Source organism: Sceloporus occidentalis, unplaced genomic scaffold, assembly GCF_023333645.1.
Source record: "Sceloporus occidentalis isolate IW3139 unplaced genomic scaffold, rSceOcc1.0.p SCAF_1, whole genome shotgun sequence".
NCBI lineage: Eukaryota > Metazoa > Chordata > Lepidosauria > Squamata > Phrynosomatidae > Sceloporus > Sceloporus occidentalis.
In genome coordinates this window covers 177555705-177575368 of record NW_028316981.1, presented here as the reverse complement: position 1 = coordinate 177575368, position 19664 = coordinate 177555705, and the positions used below count along the sequence as shown (strand labels likewise).

Here is a 19664-nt window from a genome sequence, read left to right as displayed (position 1 = left end):
AAATTTGACTTGGAACTACCTAAGAAGTAGGCAGCTTAGTCACTAGCATTCATGCTGCCTCTTTAGATTTTTGAGGCTACATTGCATTGTAGTGTGTTGGCTTTAGACAACATTACTCTGCTGGAGAAGAGAACCATGCTAAACTAAAAGGTAACATTTTAGGCGCTTCCTTGGGTTTCCTGGTCTGTTTTCAAATGGATGGATTCTCAGCACAGAATCTTCTAAGTCTGCAGGCTAGTCCAGTGGCCAAATGGCCATACAGGGACACAATAGCATTGGAGGCCAGAGTCAAACAGGTGAGATGTGTTAGGGTAATTGATAAGCACTGCCCCACCAAGCCACATTTTTGATAGTACAGTATTCTGTCTCCATACATACACCATTTTCCTTTTTATACTCCCAGTACGATATCTTACTTGTCTGTTCAGCAGGAGAGTAAGAAGCATTGGGGAGTTGGCACTGAAAAGTTCCCCACCATCTAATACGCAAAGCAGTGTATACATGGATATGCACCGTGAAATGCAGTAAAGAGAAGCTTAATTCTGTGAAAATAATTTTACAAGGGGAACTGTTATGTACACATTCTGCTTTAGGTATCAGGACTTTGCAAGGCTAATAAACATCCCCCCTCATGAATACTTGAAATTTTATTCAGTCACTTTTCCATGAAACATACTATGATTACTGAAAGCACTAAGTATATGTGCAGATACTGAATCTTGTACCCAGTTTCATCTTTTGTAGAAGTGTAGCATATACATATAGTCCTTTTCATGCTTACTGTGACATTTCTTTTTTCTTTTGCTTAACCTGCATATCCCATTATAGTTCACCTTCTCTGGTTTCAAATTCATCTTCATGTAACCCAAATAGGTAAAGAGGGAGAGGTTAGTAGCTCATATTCTAGCCATTTGTGATATGCTGCAAGGAAGTGTACCAGCCCCTTTCTTTGCTTGGAAGAAACAGATATGATACTGTAACATATCTGCACAACTTGAGCCAGAGTGGAGAGTAAAGAGATGATGAAAGAGTGTTTAAGACTTTAGTGTTCACCTAAAGAAGCCTTTTCCCACCTAGTGCCTTCTAGATAAGGACCACAACTTTTATCTTTCCCAGGCAGCAAGTGTTTTTGGCCCAGTACATACAGATAGCACCAAATGAGTAATGGCTGTAAAGTAGGCATTTCAACTTTGAATCTTGGGGCTTACCAAAAAAAATTACATGCCCTTTAGTGTGTTGCAGCAATAAACACCCATTGGGATTGATACACATTCCCTCATTGCTAATGGGGAATGAGGCAGAGTTTGTGTCAGGCTGTTGGGTTTTGGAGTACTTTCTACTAGAAAACATGCTTTGTGCTAACTTGTATTTCTTGACTCTGGTTTATGGAACATAATTGTTTCATTTCACTGGCAGGTGAGCAGGCTACCTGTGGAGATTATTTCCTGCAACTAACCACTGAAGAAATATGTAACAATGACTATCCACTCCATCCAGATTTAGTGATACCTACAGAGATGTTTCTAAGTCTGTCTGCAGGGCTTTCTCATACATTTAACATGAAAGGAAGATGAACACTTTTATTGACATTCTTAGGGAGAGAAGTGTGAGCTTCAAGTGTAGTGGCACAGTTATATTCTGGTGTACTTAAGGAGGGTGATAAATGGCACCACCATCTGTAGTAATATATTTGTGTATGATTTGAGAAAGCCAGATGTTCAGCAAGCTTCTCTGGTACTTTACACTGGGGGCCATTATTAACTGTTTAAAAGTAGTCACTATCATAAAAACCAGATTCTGCCAGTTCCCAAGTCAAAACAGGCAAACATTTAGCCTTCAGTCAACAGAACCAGACAAATTTGGAGGAAAGTACAAGTAAACACAGCCCTGCTGTCTAACTGGATTTGTCAGCTCTTAAGTTTCCCTGCAACTTACCTTCTGCAAAAGCTGCTTCTGTGTGTCGAACCAAAAATGTGATTTTGAACAAGCTCACTCATAAGATTGTTGGAACAGTGCATAGCCCATTACAGTTCAAGGCTAAAATTAGTTGTAGTCAAGAAGGGTATCGTGTTAGGACAGACCAGGAGCTACTATAGTTAACTGGGCCTAAACTTCACAAGAATAGAGAGAACTAACACTGGTGTTTGTTGAGGCCAGAAGTTCCTTGCTCATATCTCCTTTCTTTTATGTTTTACACAGCCTTAGGGAAGCTACTGTTTTGCACCCAAGACAGGGATTCTGTGACACTAGCCATTTCCTAACTTCACCTTCCAGGAGCAGCAAAGGCAATGCAAACTATACCATTTAACTTTCCTACAGTCTAAGACAGGGGTAGGCAACCTTTATAAGCCGGGGGCCGGGTTGCTGTCCCTCAGACAACTGGGGGGGGGGGGGGGGGGCGAAGAAAAAAATAAATAATTAAATAATTATAAAAAATTAAATACATAAATAAACCGGGACAAATGTAGGACAAAATATTCAAATGGAGGACACTTTTATATAAAAATGGAGGACACATGAAAAAATTTGCTGATTTTAAAAAAAATGTTAATATAGATGCATGTTTCTTAGGTTTCTATAGACAATTGCCCCCCTTGTCCGCCGCTTGCCCCCCTTGCCCCCTCCTCCTGATAGGCCAAAGGCCCCACGCCCTCACGCGAGAGGCCAAAGGCTCCAGCGGCAGTTGGCAGCAGGACCAGGCTGGGGTCGGTCCCAAGGCCTTGCCGGGCCGCATCTGGCCCGTGGGCCGCAGGTTGCCTACCCCTGGTCTAAGAACATCTTTCCTCAAGCTACTAGTGTTTCCTCTCTTACATACCTCATTTTGTAGAGAGATCTTTCTTTCAGTCAGTCTCCAAGGTGCTACAAGAAGTTGGTGCGTGAATGCATCTGAGGAAGTAGACTGAAGTCTAGGGAAGGACAGGTTGCTTACCTGTAACGGTATTTCTTCGAGTGGTCATCTGCGAATACATACAAATGGGTTTTACTGCGCCTGCGCAGTGCTGTTCGGAAACTTCTGGAATCACTAGGCAAAGTACACTTTGCAACTTTTAGTAACTTTTTGGCGGTAACTCCGCCCACCCGTTATAAGGCCCCTGCCTTCATGCTCTTTTTCCCAGTTCCACAATTTTTCCGCCAAGCAGGTGATGGAAAGAGCCAATAAGAGCAGGACACTGAGGGGAGGACGGGTGGGATTTGTATGTATTCGCAGATGACCACTCGAAGAAATACTGTTACAGGTAAGCAACCTGTCCTTCTTCGTGGTCTCTGCGAATCATACAAATGGGTTTAGACTGACAAGCTTAGGTAAGCGGCGGAGGGAGTGTCCTGAGACCAAAGCCATGTTGAAAAACAAGGTATATTTATTTGTACAATAAAACCTTGAACCATGAAATAGAGTCAGTCTTTTTGTACCTGCACCGAAGTACCATATAAGATAACAATCAAAGTACTTCAATCATAGCAACATCATTGCAGAACCTGAGAAGGGAACACAAGATCAGGTAAGACTCATTCCCATGGCAATTGAAATTGTGCAGACCAACATTTCAGAAAAACATGTAAACCAGTAACATAGTTTACATAAACCTTGTAAACACCAACATTACTGAACAGTGCAATCAGTGTAGCCCTGAGACCAACACAGCCCTCCCGAAAGCTGCGTCCCAAATGGCCCTGGTGTCCAGCTGGTAATGCTTTATAAAGGTCAGGGGCTGGGACCAGACAGGAACCTTACAGACATCCTCTAAGGGAATCCCTGACAAAAATGCAGAGGATGTTGACATTGCCCTTGTGGAGTGGGACTGAACCCTGTCCGGGAGAGGTTTACCTAAGAGTTCATAGCAGAGGTGGATGGTACCAGCCAACCATTTGGAAAACCTCTGCACAGACACAGGCAACCCCTTCTTCGGTTCCGAGTAACATTGAAAGAGTCTCTCGGACCGACTGGAGGCAGCAGTTCTGTCCAAATAGAAGGCCAATGCCCTCCTCACATCAAGAGAGTGCATGCTGCGCTCTGCGTCCGAAGTCAGGTTGGATGCAAACGTGGGTAAAACAATGTCCTGGCACATATGGAAGGCAGACACAATTTTGGGCGAAAAGGTGATGTCAGTCCGGAGGACTACCTTGTCCTTGTGGAATCTCAGGAAAGACTGGTCCCTTCGCAAAGCACAGAGTTCGCCAGCACGGTGGGCAGAAGTGATGGCCACAAGGAAGGCAGTCTTCCAAGTCAACAGTTTCAAATCCGTTGTGGCCATCGGTTCAAACGGCTTGGACTGTAGTGCGGACAGTACTGCCTCCAAGCTCCAAGCCGGCGCCGGTACCTACACAAGAGGGTGGAGGTTGGCACATCCTTTAAGGAACCCCTTAACCAAGGGATCGCTAAAAAAGGACACCCTCCCCTCGAACTGAAACTTGAAACAAATGGCAGACAGGGAGCACTTAATGGATGTGAGGCATAACCCCTCATCCAAGAGTGCCATGAGAAATTCAAGCACCACTGGAGTAGACACCTGGGCAGGAGACAAGCCCTTTTGAGCAAGGAAGAGGCTAAACCTCCTCCACTTAAGGGCATAAGACCACTGAGTGGATGGTTTCTGCGCAGCCTGGATCACAGCCCTCACCGAATCCGGCAGTGAGGCTAAGGCTGGAGTCTCCAGGCCACCAGCGGCAGGCTCTCGATGTCCGGGTGGAGGATCCGGCCGCCCTGGATCGAAAGCAGGTCCGGGCGAAAGTCGAGACGGAGGAAGCATCTCCTGGAGAGATGCGAACCAGGGCTGCCTTGGCCACCACGGGGTGATGAGGATCGCATCCAATCGGTCTGTCGTCATCTTGGACACCGCCCTGATGATGAGAGGGAAGGGAAGAAAGGCATAGAGCAGCTCTCCCGTCCAGAGGAAGGCGAACGCGTCTCCGAGGGATCCATCCATTCGCCCCCTGGAGCAGAACTGGGGACAGTGGCTGTTCCATCTCGTTGCGAAGAGGTCGACCTGGGGAACTCCCCACCGATCGAACAGGTCGCTGACCGTCTCCGGATGGAGCCTCCACTCGTGACACACCGAGGGGGATCTGCTTAGACGGTCTGCCAACTCGTTGTCCTCTCCTGGAAGGTGAATCGCCTGGAGAAGCACCTGTCTCTGGATGCACCAGTCCCAAATGCGCAGAGTGATCTCGAGCAGAGTCCTGGATCTGGTGCCTCCCTGCTTGTTGATGTAGTACATGACGGTGGTATTGTCCGTCCTCAAGAAGACCACCCTGTTTGCGACAGCGGATTCGAATGCCCTCAATGCCTTCTTGACTGCCAGCATCTCCAACACGTTGATGTGAAAGCGTTTGTCCTGGGCAGACCACTTGTCCTTGACAACGAGGTCGAGCAGATGTGCGCCCCAACCTTCCAGGGAAGCATCCGTTGTCAAAGTCAATTGAGGCTGAGGTTGATGGAAGGTCCTGTTGAAAAGACCCTTGCGACTGACCTTGGGGCTGCCACGGCCGCTGCCTCTTCCAGAAGGGCGAGATGGAAGCAGAAGACATCCCATGCTTCTTGGCCGCTGCCTTCATCCTGAACTTGCGGTTCAGGCACTCGTCGGTCTCGGCTTGGAAGAGGCTGGATCCGTCGAGTGGCATGTCCTCAATAGCCGCTCTGACGTTGGTGTTTAAGTCAGAGCCTCGCAACCAGGCATGCCTGCGCAGAGCTATCAACGCAGACATGGCCTGTCCGGCACAGTCGGCCACATTTCTTGAGGCAGTGATGAGCCAACTCCCAATGGAGTGGGCCTCGTCCCTGATCTCCACCAGGTGCCTCTGGACGTCGTTGGGGACATCAGGGATGAGTGGTGAAATCCTCTCCATCAGGGTCTGGATATAGACCCCCATGCAGGCGTTGTAGTTGATGGCCTTCACCGCAAGGGCCGCCGCCAAGTAAGCCTTCTTGGCCAGGCCATCAACTTTCTTTGCCTCTCAATCCGCCGGAGACGTTGCCTGCTTCAGGATGAAGGTCTGCTGCGCCCCTTCGACTATCGCCAAGTTCTGTTTGGGGTGGTCGGCCAACCAGGAACAGCTGGATGGGCAGATCCTGTACAGGGATTCGATCCTACGGGATGATCCCCCCAAGGAGGCCAGCGCTTCCCAGGACCTCTTGACGATCGTCTCCAGGGACGGCAGCAGCGGAATGGAAGGCGGCGTTGGTACACGGCCATGTACCCTGTGCTTGACGGGGTCTTGAGCCTCCTCCTCGGGGAAGGAGAGTTTGATGTCCAGGGCCCTTGCCATCTTTATGATGTGCTCGTTGAAAGAGCGCACATCATCGGTGGGAGAAGAAGGCTCGGGATGGTGCATCTGCTGGGGGGAGGCCTGAATGGAAGTCCCGTCGTCCGACGGATCCTCCGAGGGTGGCATGATCTCTGGCTCAGAGTCAGAGTCCAATGTCAGCGAAAGATCCGGGACGCGGACTCGGGTGGAGGGACGAGTCGGCGGCTGTTGCAGTGCAGGCTCGGCAGTTGGCCGCTGCGACGCGGACGTCGAAGCCCTCGCATGCGACACTGTGGGCCTTTCTCCCTCAAGGGCCACCGGACGGAGGTTGAGCCTTGTGAACTTCTTGAAGGCGGTCTCCCTCGGAACTGACATGTAGTATCGCCCCGTCTCGGAGTCAAAGAACATGTCAGGGTCCTCATCTGATGGGCCATCCTCGTCCGAGTGAAGGGACGGCGGTGGAGACTCACAACGTGTAGGTTTGGCAGCCTCCGCGTCGGAGCGGGCGAAGTCCATGGTCAAAGGCAGCGGGGTGCCAAGTGTCGAAGCGGCTGGAGGATGCGAAGCGGACGGCTCCCCTGGTTGCAAAGAGACCGGAGTCGGGGCCTTCTTGATTGGGGAGCACGGCTTGTGGGACGTGCGCTCCTTGTCCTTGGAGGATGCCACCGAGCCACCCTGGTCCCAGGTGGACTTGGATCTCTTAGGTGAGGAGTCGTCCCGGACCTCCTTGGAGTGCCGCTTTTTGGAGGACCATGGCATCTCGCCCCACTCCTCGGGGGGGAAGAAAGGGTTGTTCGGCAGGTCCGAGAGGACGACAACACCAGCAGACTGAGGCTTGGTCGCCCTGTCCCTGTCCTCTGGTGCAGTCTTCCCTGATGGCACCGAGGATGCCCTCGTCTCGGGCAGTTTGGAGGCGTGCCGGGATGACTTGGACGACGCCTTGGAGGATGCAACTGTGATGGTCTGGACCTCAGAATCAGCTCGATCCTTCGAGCGTGAGCCCTCCGGGGACGCCTTCCTCCTGGACACCGACCTGGGCTGGGAACCCTCAGTCCCCGACGTTTTGTGGGGGTGCTTGGAGGGTTTGTTGGTGGCATTGGGTTTAAGGGAACCACGGGCCACATCCGCAGCGGTGGTCGACTGAGTTGCCGGCGGGGCAGACACGACACTGGACATGCTGGCCCGGGAAGAGGAGGCAGGCGGCGCGACCGAGGGAGCCGACGATGGACGGGGACCAACCTCCTGGACCTTCCCTTGGGCGATGGCCGAAGTCAGCCGGGACTCACGGTTCTTCCTGGCCTGGGAAGAGAGGGACTTGCAGAGTGGACAAGCCTTCACGTCGTGGTCCTTTCCAAGGCACAGGAGGCAAGAAGAGTGAGGGTCCTGAATGGGCACCTTGCCTCCGCACACATCACACTTTTTAAAGGGCGCTGGAAACATTTTACCCAAGTCGACAAGACAAGAAGGAAGGTCCGAAATCGAGGTCAACAAGCCGAGAGTCCGAAGTTACCAGGGGCGGGAGACAAAGAATGGTCAAGAGACGGTCCGAGGTCAAAAATACAGTGATTCCAATCAAGCTAAAGAGCGAGCGAAGTTCCCTGAAGCAGCTAATGCGGCGGAAAAAAGGAACTGGGGAAAAGAGCGGGAAGGTAGGGGCCTTATAACGGGTGGGCGGAGTTACCGCCAAAAAGTTACTAAAAGTTGCAAAGTGTACTTTGCCTAGTGATTCCAGAAGTTTCCGAACAGCACTGCGCAGGCGCAATAAAACCCATTTGTATGATTCGCCGAGACTACGAAGAAGAAGCTCATGTTACCAACTTCTTTCTTTCAGTTAGTCTCAAGGGTGGTACAAGATCTCTCTACATACTGATATGGCTATATCTTTGAATATACCACATTCTATTTACTTAATGGGTACACCAGCTGGTCAGGGCCTAGTTGCTATACAATCATGGGACAACAGATATTTGTCATTAAAGGGGTCATGAACTACCATTTTAAAGCGGGTATAGTAACATAGCTTCAGGATCCTTTATTGTGAATGACTGAATGATTGGCAGCTCTGGCTAGAGCATTAAGTGGAGGAGGAATCGTGGTACTGCAGATGTTGGACTACAACTTCCAGCAGCCCTAGCTAACATAGCCAATATTAAGAGATATTCAGTGTTGCAGTCCAAAAACATCTAGCGGGTTGAGAGTAAATGTTGCATCATTCCCAACACTTATTTTAAGAATTGGAGGGCACTAATTGTTTCCCTTTCCCCTAAGGTGAAATCTCTTACTAACACACCTCAAGCTGATTCTTGAAGTTTGAAGATCCCCATTTGGGGATTTTAGTCCTAGGTGCAGGTCCTGTGGCTTTGATTTCTAGCCAGGATTGCTTTTAGATTTTCTCTACCTCCAGCCCCTGAGCCTGATGAGTCCTGGGGGACACAAAAACTCACCCTGTTATACTTTTGTAGGTCAATTAGCAGTATAGTTGGCCCTCCCTACCCATAGATTCAACCATCCATGGCTTGAAAATCTTCAAAAAACTATAAATTCCAAAAAGTAAACCTTGATTTTGCCATTTTACTAAGAAACACAATTATACAGTGACGTTGGATTTAATGGGAGTTGAACAGCCATGGATTTTGGTATCCATGGGGGGTCCTGGAAACCAACTCCCAATGGATAATAAGGGCCCACTATGAGAATTATATATCACTATACTGTCAGGGATGATGGGAGTTGTAGCTCTTCACCTCTGGCTCGAACTCACCACCTTGTTACGCACTGGCGCTGACCAGTTTTGGCCAGTGGTTAAAGCTTTGCTCTAAAGCAGCAGAGTTACAGAGAATAGGCTGAAGACCCTGACAAACTCTCCAAGCCTTCTCACTCTTGCTTCCACAGAAGTCTTCACACTTCTTCAGGATCCAGCTGGCTCTTGTATCTTCACTCAAGACACCAGACAACTCAGTAGTCTTATATAAAAGATCTACTTTATTCTACTATATACAGCTCCAAAACTATCCAACACAACTCCCCACTACTACCCACAAAATACATTGGGATTCATAGCCATTATTATAGCCCTTGGAAAACACCACCCACTGTTGTCAGTTTCCACCCAGTGGGCGTGTACATCCACTCTCATTGGTTTTCTTGGTTCAACCCAGAATTAATGATTTCATCATCTCAGCCTTGACCACTTAACAATTCTCAGGTGTGTTCAACTATCCACTTTACATTTCTGTCCTTGGCATTTAGGACTTGCTAATTGCATTACCTTTTACACCTGTGTGGCTTCTAATTGCTTCTGCTGAGTCATCCTGACTCTCACATACATGTTTTATTTCATTCACTGTATATCCCATGTTGCATTTTCCTTAACATATACATACACATCTAGACTCATCTTTGACAACTGATTGGGGTGATCTTCCTTCTATTACCCAATCCAGGTATTATCCAATCCAGGTCTTGGATTTCACTGTGTTTCTTAATACAGTTACTTTGTGACATTTCTTTTCTGCTACCTCTATACTTTATGCCTGTTCCTTTATGCCAACTCCTACAACATTAGTGATTTTTAGGATTTCATTTTTCACCAGATGAATATTATGTAGATGGTGATGTAAGAGAAGTAAGTAATGCCAGTATTTATGCATGAATAGTACCGTTAAGCTGAAAAAAATACTAGTACAATTGACAGGATTATGGCCAGAATCCATTACATCAGATATGAATGTATAACTTAAAGTTATGCATTTATTACTGTTTTGTGTTCCGTAGTTCAGGTTATACATAGGACCGTGAAAGGCCTGAATCTCCACTTCCTGGACAGCAGTTACTGCGATCAGTTGAATTCTGTTGCCCTGTCAATCTAGAAGCATCTGGCTGACATTCCCATCCTGCCTTCTGTGAGTGATCTCTAGTATCGGGAAGGAGGTGCAACAGGGACCCTGCCTTTACCTCATGTGTCAAAGATCAACCTTTTCTCTGGAGTCTAGGCAACAGCTTCCATTTGCTTCATGCAGTCCAGCTTTCTTCCTAAATGCAATAGCAATCTTTCTTCCATTCTTAAAAAGTTCAAGTCGCCATTGAGGTGAAACCACATGCCCTAAATAGTTTGTGTTACCTGACTTTAGAGCAAATCCTACAGGTAAGGTAACTCATTACTTGGTTGTGGCATGCAGCTTCATACCATACATTGGCAAAAAAAGCATATTTGCTATATTTTGATAGGGCAGTTGTAAGGTTTTGTTGTTGTGTGCCTTCAAGTCGTTTCCAACTTACAGCAACCTATCATGGGGTTTTCATGGCAAAATTTGTTCAGAGGAGGTTTGCTGTTTTGTCCCAAGAGCGATGCTATGGACTTTGGGTGTAGTAAGGCCTCTGGCTCTCGGGATCACAGCCAGAACAAAAGACTTGTCCACAAATTTCTTAAGTTTCCAAAAGCTTTACTGGTTATAACACAAAAAACGCAAAACTGATTTCTTCTTTCTCAATAGTCCTTCCGAAATACCTTGCTCTCTTCTTGATGGATTCTATCTTTCTTCTTCTGAGGACTATCTTTCTTCTTTTGTGGACTTATCTTTTTTTTCTTTGTGGACTTATCTTCTTTTTTCAATAGTCCTTCCTAAATACCTCGCTCTCTTCTTGATGTATTCTATGTTTCTTTGAGGACTATCTTTCTTCCTTTGTGGACTTATCTTTTTGTCAAAGGAAAATACTCTCTCCAGGTCTGACTTGGCTAAAATCTTACTACACACTGAAACTTAGCTAGAGGGAGACAGGTCAGTAAGAGACCCTGGGATTTCCCACAATCCTTGTCTTTCTTAAAGCTATAGATCTGTATTTCTCCTCTTAAATTAATACATAGAAAACCTAATATAATGTCAACTAAATATATGTCTCAAGAGCATCAAAGATGCTCTGGAGGCATGACATTTGCCATTGCCTTCCTCTGATTTTGAGAGCATGTGACTTCCCAGATTAGAAGACATTTTATTTAAGATACTCTGTAAAAACATTCATACCAGAACACAGAAAGCAGATATTTATCTAATTTGCACAATTGAAGAAGGTTCTCCAAATTCTCTTTCCAACATTGATCATGTAAAGTCAATAGTACATGGCAATCTTTTCCAGGCTGGTGTTCTCCAAATATTTTATGCTGTAATTTCTATCTTATCTTAATACTGAATGTGTTAACAGGACAGTGGGAGTCCAAAACACTAGGACACCAGGCCGGGAAACACTGGTACAGGGCATAGTTCATTACTATATTAGCAGTATTGCATGATATGAAACAGAATTTTGCATGGCTCATTTCCTATAAACAGCCAACACCCCACCATTATTTGAGGCCAAAGGGACTGACCTGCTGTGAGAATGAAATACCACTATACATACACATCTAGAATCATCTTTGAAAACTGATTGGGATGACCTTCCTTCTATTAAGCCGTGCTTCCTAACCAGAAGTTATTCTTAGAAGAAGCAAGAAACTTGTTAAACCCAATAATGTCTACTAAAAGGATGAGGTAGGTCCTTAAGTATTTAAGAGGAATTTCTTCCCTGCCAGGGTGGCCAAATTCCTACAGGCACTGCTTAAAATGAAGTTTATTTTAGTTGTAGAAGTTAACTGTTTTCTGTCATGTGGCAGTTTAAAATGACAGCTCTCTAGGATGGTGGGTCATGACCCTCTACATTTTGGAATATGGCAAATCCTCTTCAGTGTACACTCAGTGGTACATTTTCCCATGCACTTGATAACCAGAAATAGCGATCTGACCATGTCCCTTGCTAGATTCTACTCTATCCAATGGAGGTGGGTTCTCAAACTTGTGGCTAAGAACTGTCAAATCCAAAGCTACCTATCCAGAAGATAGTTGTAATACCTTGAAACAGGGAACGCATGCCCCTCCAGCTATTAAGACTGCAATTCCCATCTCCTCACTATTGACCATAGTGGTCTGCAGCTGATGAAAGCTGAAATCCAACAAACCCAGGGGGCTACACCTGATGTGGAGCAAAATGACAGTGACAGTAATGCCTCCTGAATTTTGCTTTAGACTCAAGGACTGGAAACAGCACAAAAGAGTTCTCATTTTAAGGTCTTGCTTAGAAGCAACTTCACTCATTTCAGGTGCCAGGTATATAGTATACCTTCTTGTATAAGCTGAAATGCCTATGGAAAAGCCACATGCTTTTGATATGGTATTGCTTTCCATTTCTTACATCCATCCCTAATTAATCCTTCTTCTGAAGATTTTACAGAAAAGCACAAGATCAAATCCAAATATGCCTATTAAAGGCTTTTATTGCACAGAGACAAATATCTACAGTAGATTACAATAAATATCCTTTGTTATCTCAGCAGCTGTAGGGTGCCCTCATTCTAATCAGTTTGCAAAGATGCTTAAGCATGGTTCCTCCTTCCAATCGTAATTGCTCCAGATGAGACATATCCCTGCAGATCACTGGTCGAATCAATACTACGGCCTAGGAAAAAAAATTTTTTAAGTGTTTCAGAGGCAAGCCTTGCTGCTCAGAAAGAATCTGGTGTTATCCTTATGGTGAGTATATGATTGTCCATGGGAGCTAGGGGGCCACATATTCCCCACCCGTTAAATACACTATGCCATAGAGAGTGACATACACCTATTTTATTCAGCACTGCATCTGCCAACACTGTTCCCACCCAAATTTCTTAACATAGTGGAGTGAAGTATTTGCTCATCAGATGCATCTGAAAGTTGCTGTACACAGAGCCACAACCATATAGAGTTGAGCATGTGTGCAAACCAGACATGCATCCACATGGTGGACGCATTGAAAATATTTTGCTTCTATAGCTGTAGCCAGCTATGGTTATTGCCAGTGTTCTTTCACAATACATTTGAGAGTCATTTGTAAGTGCTTTTGCAAGTTATGCCTTTCCCTTTAAGGGTATTAGGGATTCAAGATGATTGACTGTATGGGATACAGTAAAAATCAGTTTCCATAATAGCCATGTTTCTGGGAAGTGTTTCTAAATCCCATGAACCAACCATTTTATTAGTCATGTCACTTTAAATCCTCTCTTTCAGTATGAGAATGAATGGATTTCTTGAGTTAAAAAAACACACATTAAATAGCCTATAGAGCAGATTACTTTGTTGAAGAGTATTTTTTTCCCAAGAAAACCGTTTCACAGCTCTGTAGACATTTTGCGGGAGACAATATACCGTTGGTTCCTGATAACCATGGGTTCTACCATCCACAGCTTGAAAATATTTTTAAAATCCATATAAATTCCAAAAAGCAAACCTTGATTTTACCATTATATAAGGGACACTAGGTCAATATGCCATTATATTGAATGGGACTTGATCATCCATGAATTTTGGTATCAAAGGGTGGATCTTGGAACCAAACCCCAGCGGATATCAAGGGCTCACTATTCTATAGGTCTTATACAGATTAGAAGGAAAGACTCCCCAGAGGAACGGAGATATGGGCAAGTGTTCTTTGCCGTTTCCTCTACAGCAGTGACTAATACCCCTTGACACTCTGCAGATGTTGGGCTTTGAATACCCAGAATCTCACCCAGCATGACTTAAGGGTCAGGGATTCTGGAAGTTACTATCCAGAAACATTCAGGGACCTAATGTTGAGAACCACTGCTCCACAGGGACCACCTTAGAAAGCAGAATGCCTCCAGTATCGCCTGGAAGCGCCAGTTAAAGCTTTTGCATTAAAGACACTCACCTATTCTCTGCCTTCTGGGAATGCAGCGCCTGGCACAGAGGGCATCAGAGGTTGGATAGCTGGAATCACAGATTACCACACTGCAGTGGAAGTAGATCTGAAGACGGGGGGGGGGGGGGGTGTTAAAAAAAAGTCACCTTGCATTACAGACTCTAACATTCTAACATGGTGATCCTATTGTGGGGTTTTCTTGGCAAAATTTGTTCAGCGGGGCTTTGCCTTTGCTCTCCTCTAAGGCTGGGTCACCCAACGGGTTTTCATGGCTCAGCAGGGATTTGAACTCTGGTCTACCAGAATCTTAGCCTAGTAACCAAACCATGATGGCTCTTAGCCCATATAATGAAAGGAAGAAGACAGAAGGAGAAGCCTCATGATGGAAAGAAAACTCTTAGAAAAGGAATTTGAGGAAGGAAGATGTTTCAGTTGGGGCTGGGGAGCTGTGGCCCTCCAGATATTTTTGCCTGCAACTTCCATGAGCCCTAACCAGCATAGCCAAAGGTGAAAAGATTATGGGAGCTGCTGTCCAAGAATATCTATGCTCTGAAGATATGTTTGCCACAGACACCACTTAAGAGATGAGTAAAATTGCAGGTCACATATGGATTTGAAATTGGCAGTCCTGGTCTCCAGAGTTGTAGTACAACACTCAAACCACAACATCACACTGGGCCTCTGCATCATGGGCTACTCTGGAAAAACTAGGAAGCATATTGTTGGAGAAGAATTGCCGGTACTTTACTTGGTCCCAGAAGGAATGGAAGTCCTTGGCAGAGGAAGGCAAAAGTAAAGCCAGGAATCCAACTGTTGCCTTGTTATTCAAATCCATGTTTCAAAGAGAGGGCAAGGCTAGTGGACAGGCCAACCTGAGCTACTCTGTAGAACAGAAGTTCCCCTCCCTGACTTAAGCAGAAGGATTTAAAGGCAGTTCAGGCATTAAGAACCCAGCTGCAGCCCTTTGTATCTGTATGTTTTCTTCTGACAGGGAAAAGCGCAGAACTTCACTTTATGAAGAAAGACCAAGAGAAATTAGACAGATGCCAGGACCAGTGGATAAGGGCTTTAAGGCAGAAAACGTAAGTCTTACTTTGCAGAATGAGGAAGGCTCCCAAACATGGTGTGCCTGTATTCTCTCAATTCGAAGGAAAACCTACATAATGGCATTTTAAAAAGCATGCCCAGATTCAAAGATTGCCCAGCTGAGCGACTGCCAAGAGCGCAACCTCATGGCTGCCCTCCTTACCTGCCCCTGAAGAGCTTGGCCGTCCACCACAAAGGTAAACATTTTCACTTCAAACCGCTTCAGGTGTGTAGGGAATGGCACAAAGGCACTAGGGACTCCATGGAACGTGGTCTGATGTGTGTCTTCGGTGTTTTCACAGCTTGTTAAAAAAAATCCAAAAATATCATTAACAGAGATCCTATGATCTCTGGCACATGTAAGCTTGGCATATATCAATGACAGGACAATACAATATATATCAGTGACAGGACATTACCTACTACTGCAAACCTACATTCTCTATCAAGAACAGAGGAGTTTTGTAGCTCATGAATTATATAGAATTAAGATAGGCTCTAGAACTACCATGGGGGTTCATGGCCTGTCAGATGTTGCTTGACTGCAATTTCCATGATGCCTCACCAATGGCTAGGTCAGCTAGGATTGATAGAAGTGGCAGACCAGCGACCTACATTTCCCCAGTTCTGCTCTAGAATAATACCATTATCAAGGTCTCCCATCTTTTGAGGCTTTACCAAAGATTGCTTGCAATTTCTATGTCTCAATATCACTAAATTTTTGAGAAGACAGAGTCGTAATTTCTCCATCCAGTCCCAAGTGTCAAGCTTCCTTCTGTCTTCTGTGTTTCCAGAGATTGTTCAGCCTCAGACATAACCCGGCCCAGCAACACTAGTCAACTTATCCCCATCAAGGACTCCTTCTGCTTCCTCACACATAGCAACCATTTTTTTCATTTAGCAATCCCATTCTGCTTTTAGAACTCAGGACAGTATGGTTGGCCACTGACATTTTGTTGCGTATGACAGACAAGATCACACCCATCCTACCCCAAGACAGAAGTTACTCGACTGATACTTGATTCTTATTTCAATACTAATGTTTGAAATACATCCTAACACCTTTCTGAGGGTAGTGAGCTAGATTAGGGAACAAAGAATAGACTTTGCGTCCTATACAACCAGTGATGTAATTAAAAATAATTAACAAGCATTTACTATCTCCCCCACTGCTCTGGAGAATACTGTCCATCTATGCTTCTTCCCCTCTTAGCACTCCAATCTCTTCCTTCTTTCTTCCACTTAGTGGCATCACTAGGGTTGGTATCACCTGGTGTGGTAACTCATGGTGCCAACCCCGGCATTGACCTCCTCACACCATACAGAATCCTTAGCAATTTTTTTTGTACTAATGTTACTCATAAATCATATTTCCCGTATATCACCAGCAACAGTTATGACATACACAATTAGCACAATTAAAACTATACCTTTAAATTACAATAACCTATGCACAGCCTAAGCAAATTTACATGTACATCGTTTCATGTGGTTAACGTGAAAATTTGTTAAGATGTGACATTTTTAAAGAAAATGTTAAAGGATTAAGAAATGCTAAAAGAATTTTTAAAAAATTAAAATTTAAAATAATAATAATTTTAAAAACCTGGGGCCTCTCCTTTCTCTTCCCACTGAACCGTGCCCCACCCACTCCATCTCTTCAATATTTTAAAGGGATGCAGGCAAATGCTATAGCCTGTTTCAGCCAAAAGGCAAATGTTTAGGGAGCAATGGTGTCACCACTCTTTAGGGTGTCATCTGGTGCAGTCCACACCTCCTGCACCACCCAGGGATGCTCCTGGCTCCACTTTTAAGCTCCCCAGCCTTCACATCTTTTAACAATTTTAACAACCAATGCACACCAGCTGAATGGCACCACTTCATACAACTGTGTTGTACCCTACTCCCCTCATACACCCTTACCATCTGCTACCTGCCTAATGGCAGCCCTAGGGAAGAACATACCTGTCAACCACTATGTTCCACTGGGGAGAACTGTTCCTGTCCTCTGTGGCTGTGGCCCAGCAGTCGTCCAGAAAAAGTTCCAGCTGGGGGTCCTGGCTGTGGAGAAGCTCTACCTGGAAGTGGAGAGGCTCCCTAAGGTACCGAATCACTGGATACTCTGAGTCTTGGTAAAAGTTGCTGTAGGATTTGTCTGGGGTGAGGAGGGGAAGAGAAGCACTTTAGTGTCTCAGGACATTACCACACAAGTCCAATTGTCACCAAAGTCTAGCATAAGCATACCTGTTGTGAGCAGCCATTATCACACATATTCTCAGTCGCACAACTTGGGCTGCTTATGCCATCTCTCGTGGACTCCCCCTTAACCTCGCCTCCCTGCCCTACATCCTGCCCAGCATGCCTTTTGGTTTTTTATTTTACTTTTATTTTCACCTTTTCACGCTATTCCAGAGTTATGCTAATGCAAGTTAAAAAGAAAAAAATATATAGAAAAGTTAATAAATGAAAGCAGGCTACTTGGGAATAACAAGTGGGTGGGGGAACAGGGGGAGGAGACGAGACTGTGGCACCATGTGAATGCCAATTTTGCAACTGCCATGGCAGCAACTTTTCACACATGAGGATTAATGGGACTGCTGTGCAATTAAGAACATATTAAAGGGTTTCTCCTGTCATTGAAAAGGGACACCCTAGCCATGCTTGGGAAATACAGCAGCTCTGATTTGGAGGTAATTTCTGTGACAAGTATCACCAAAGACATTATTATACAACTATAACTGCAGTTTTAAAACCCTATGTGATAATCTCCTCAGTTACTCAAAAAAACCTCCTCTTGGGTCTTACAGAAAGCAGTCTACTTTCTATATGCCTTAGAGGATGGCAATGGCAAACACTCTCCGAAGAGACTTGCTAAGAAAACCTTGTGATAGGCTTGCCTTAGGGTCGCCATAAGTCAGAAATGATTTGAAGGCACACAAAAACAACAAGCCTACATTGAAAAAGAGAAGTTGGCCGTAGATTAGCTTAAGGCTGCCACTAGGTTCCGCTCCTCAGCAAAAGGGCACCAGAACAATACATAAGGCACCTCCTTAGTTTTAAACCCAGAGATTGAAAATGTATTACAGAGTTAGTGCAAGGGGGAAAAATAAAATAAAATTTTGTTCTGCCTCTGCCTCTGCCAGTCAGTGAACCAACTAGATATGCTGGATCCAATTAGGCCAATGGTATAAGGTATAAGGAAAGTTGATGTGCCTGATGGTACCCAAAGTATCCCATGGTTTTAGGGATAGAGGCAAGGAAATTGCCCAATATTCTGTAGGGTCATTTGGTTTAGCCCAGAGCTTGGAAATAAATTGGGATCCAAAGTCAGTGATTTATTCAAGTCTCAACATGTCCATCAATTTTCTGGCCTCAGGTGCATGGATGATAAAGCCCAACAGTCTGAATACTTGACAGTTTCAAATCAGCTGATACTCATTTAGAGGCAGTTTAGAAATTTATTGGTCTAATTCAAAACAAACACACTTCCAAAATAACTATTCACATAGTTATGAATTGGTCCCCTGTTCATGGTTCATTGCCTCAGCGTCTCAGCTGATAAGGTTAGATCTGCCAATTATTTTTTAGTCTGATCATTTTAAAGGCTAGTCAACTGCTTATAAAAATCAAAGATGGATAGTGCTATAAATAGGGTCTTTGTATCCCCTGAGGTTTGATTCCAGGACCTACCATGCATGATGCATGCCAAAATCCATGGATGCTCAAGTCCCATTGAACACAATGGCATAGTAAAATGGTGTCCCTTATATAAACTGGCAAAATCAAGCTTTGCTTTTTGGAGTTTATATTTTTAAAAATATTTTCAAGCCATGGATGGTTGAATCCTTGGATACGGAGGGCCTGACTGTATACATTTCAAGATACTCCTCACTTTTTTGTATAGGAAGAATGCTTCCAAGATTGGGGGGGGGGAGCACCACATATTCAGACCTCTACTATTTTGGACTTCAACCCCAGCAGCCCCAACCAGCATGGCCAAGGGGTTGTGGAAATTGTAATCCAACAAATCTGGAGAACCAGAAGTTCCCAAGTCATGCTCTGAGACAGTACCTGAATATCAGGCGTACAACTAGATTAGAACTTACTTCTTGTTTCAGAAAAGAATCTTACCCATCTTGAGGTATAGTAAGAGACAAACCCCAGTCTGATGGAGCTGCCACATTCACAACAGCCACCCTCTGCCATGCTTTTGAACTTACCCCTGGCCAGCTTGAGGGCAAGCGCCAGCAGCCCAACCCCAGGGAGGATGCTTGGCGATGGAGCTTCTACTGGGGTATACTGAAGCATCAGAGTATCACCAATGAAATACTGGCAAGCACATTTCAACCTTAAAAAGTAAAAAGATTGCCTGTGAGAGGAGTTTGTTTTAGTCAACCAGCCTCATAACAGTTTGGGGGCTATAACCCATCTTTTTTTTTTATGAAGTGACCACCAGTCAATTTGCCTTGCCTGTTAAACATGGCCAGTGGAAGGTTTTGTGAAGTGTCATGCAAGTCACTTCCTAGGACCTTTCACTGTTCATGTTTAAAAGCCAAGGTACTGTTAGGGCAAGTATGAGAAGCCAACACAAGGAATCATCACGTGTT

General features: G+C 45.1%; 1 protein-coding gene across 2 annotated transcripts in view; it reads right to left on the bottom strand.

Moving 5' to 3' along the window:
- Positions 1–12599: 12599 nt before the first annotated feature.
- LOC149322823 (zona pellucida sperm-binding protein 2-like) overlaps positions 12600–19664 on the bottom strand; it is a 33109-nt gene continuing 26044 nt past the window's right edge. For both annotated transcript variants that reach the window (XM_089509437.1, XM_089509428.1), the window contains 5 exons: positions 19278–19405; positions 17023–17212; positions 15221–15359; positions 13981–14077; positions 12600–12732 (listed from right to left, as the gene is read on the bottom strand). In XM_089509437.1, coding sequence (XP_089365563.1) covers positions 12650–12732; positions 13981–14077; positions 15221–15359; positions 17023–17212; positions 19278–19405 — 637 coding nt within the window. In that variant the 3' untranslated portion in view covers positions 12600–12649. The remainder of the gene's footprint in view (positions 12733–13980; positions 14078–15220; positions 15360–17022; positions 17213–19277; positions 19406–19664) is intronic.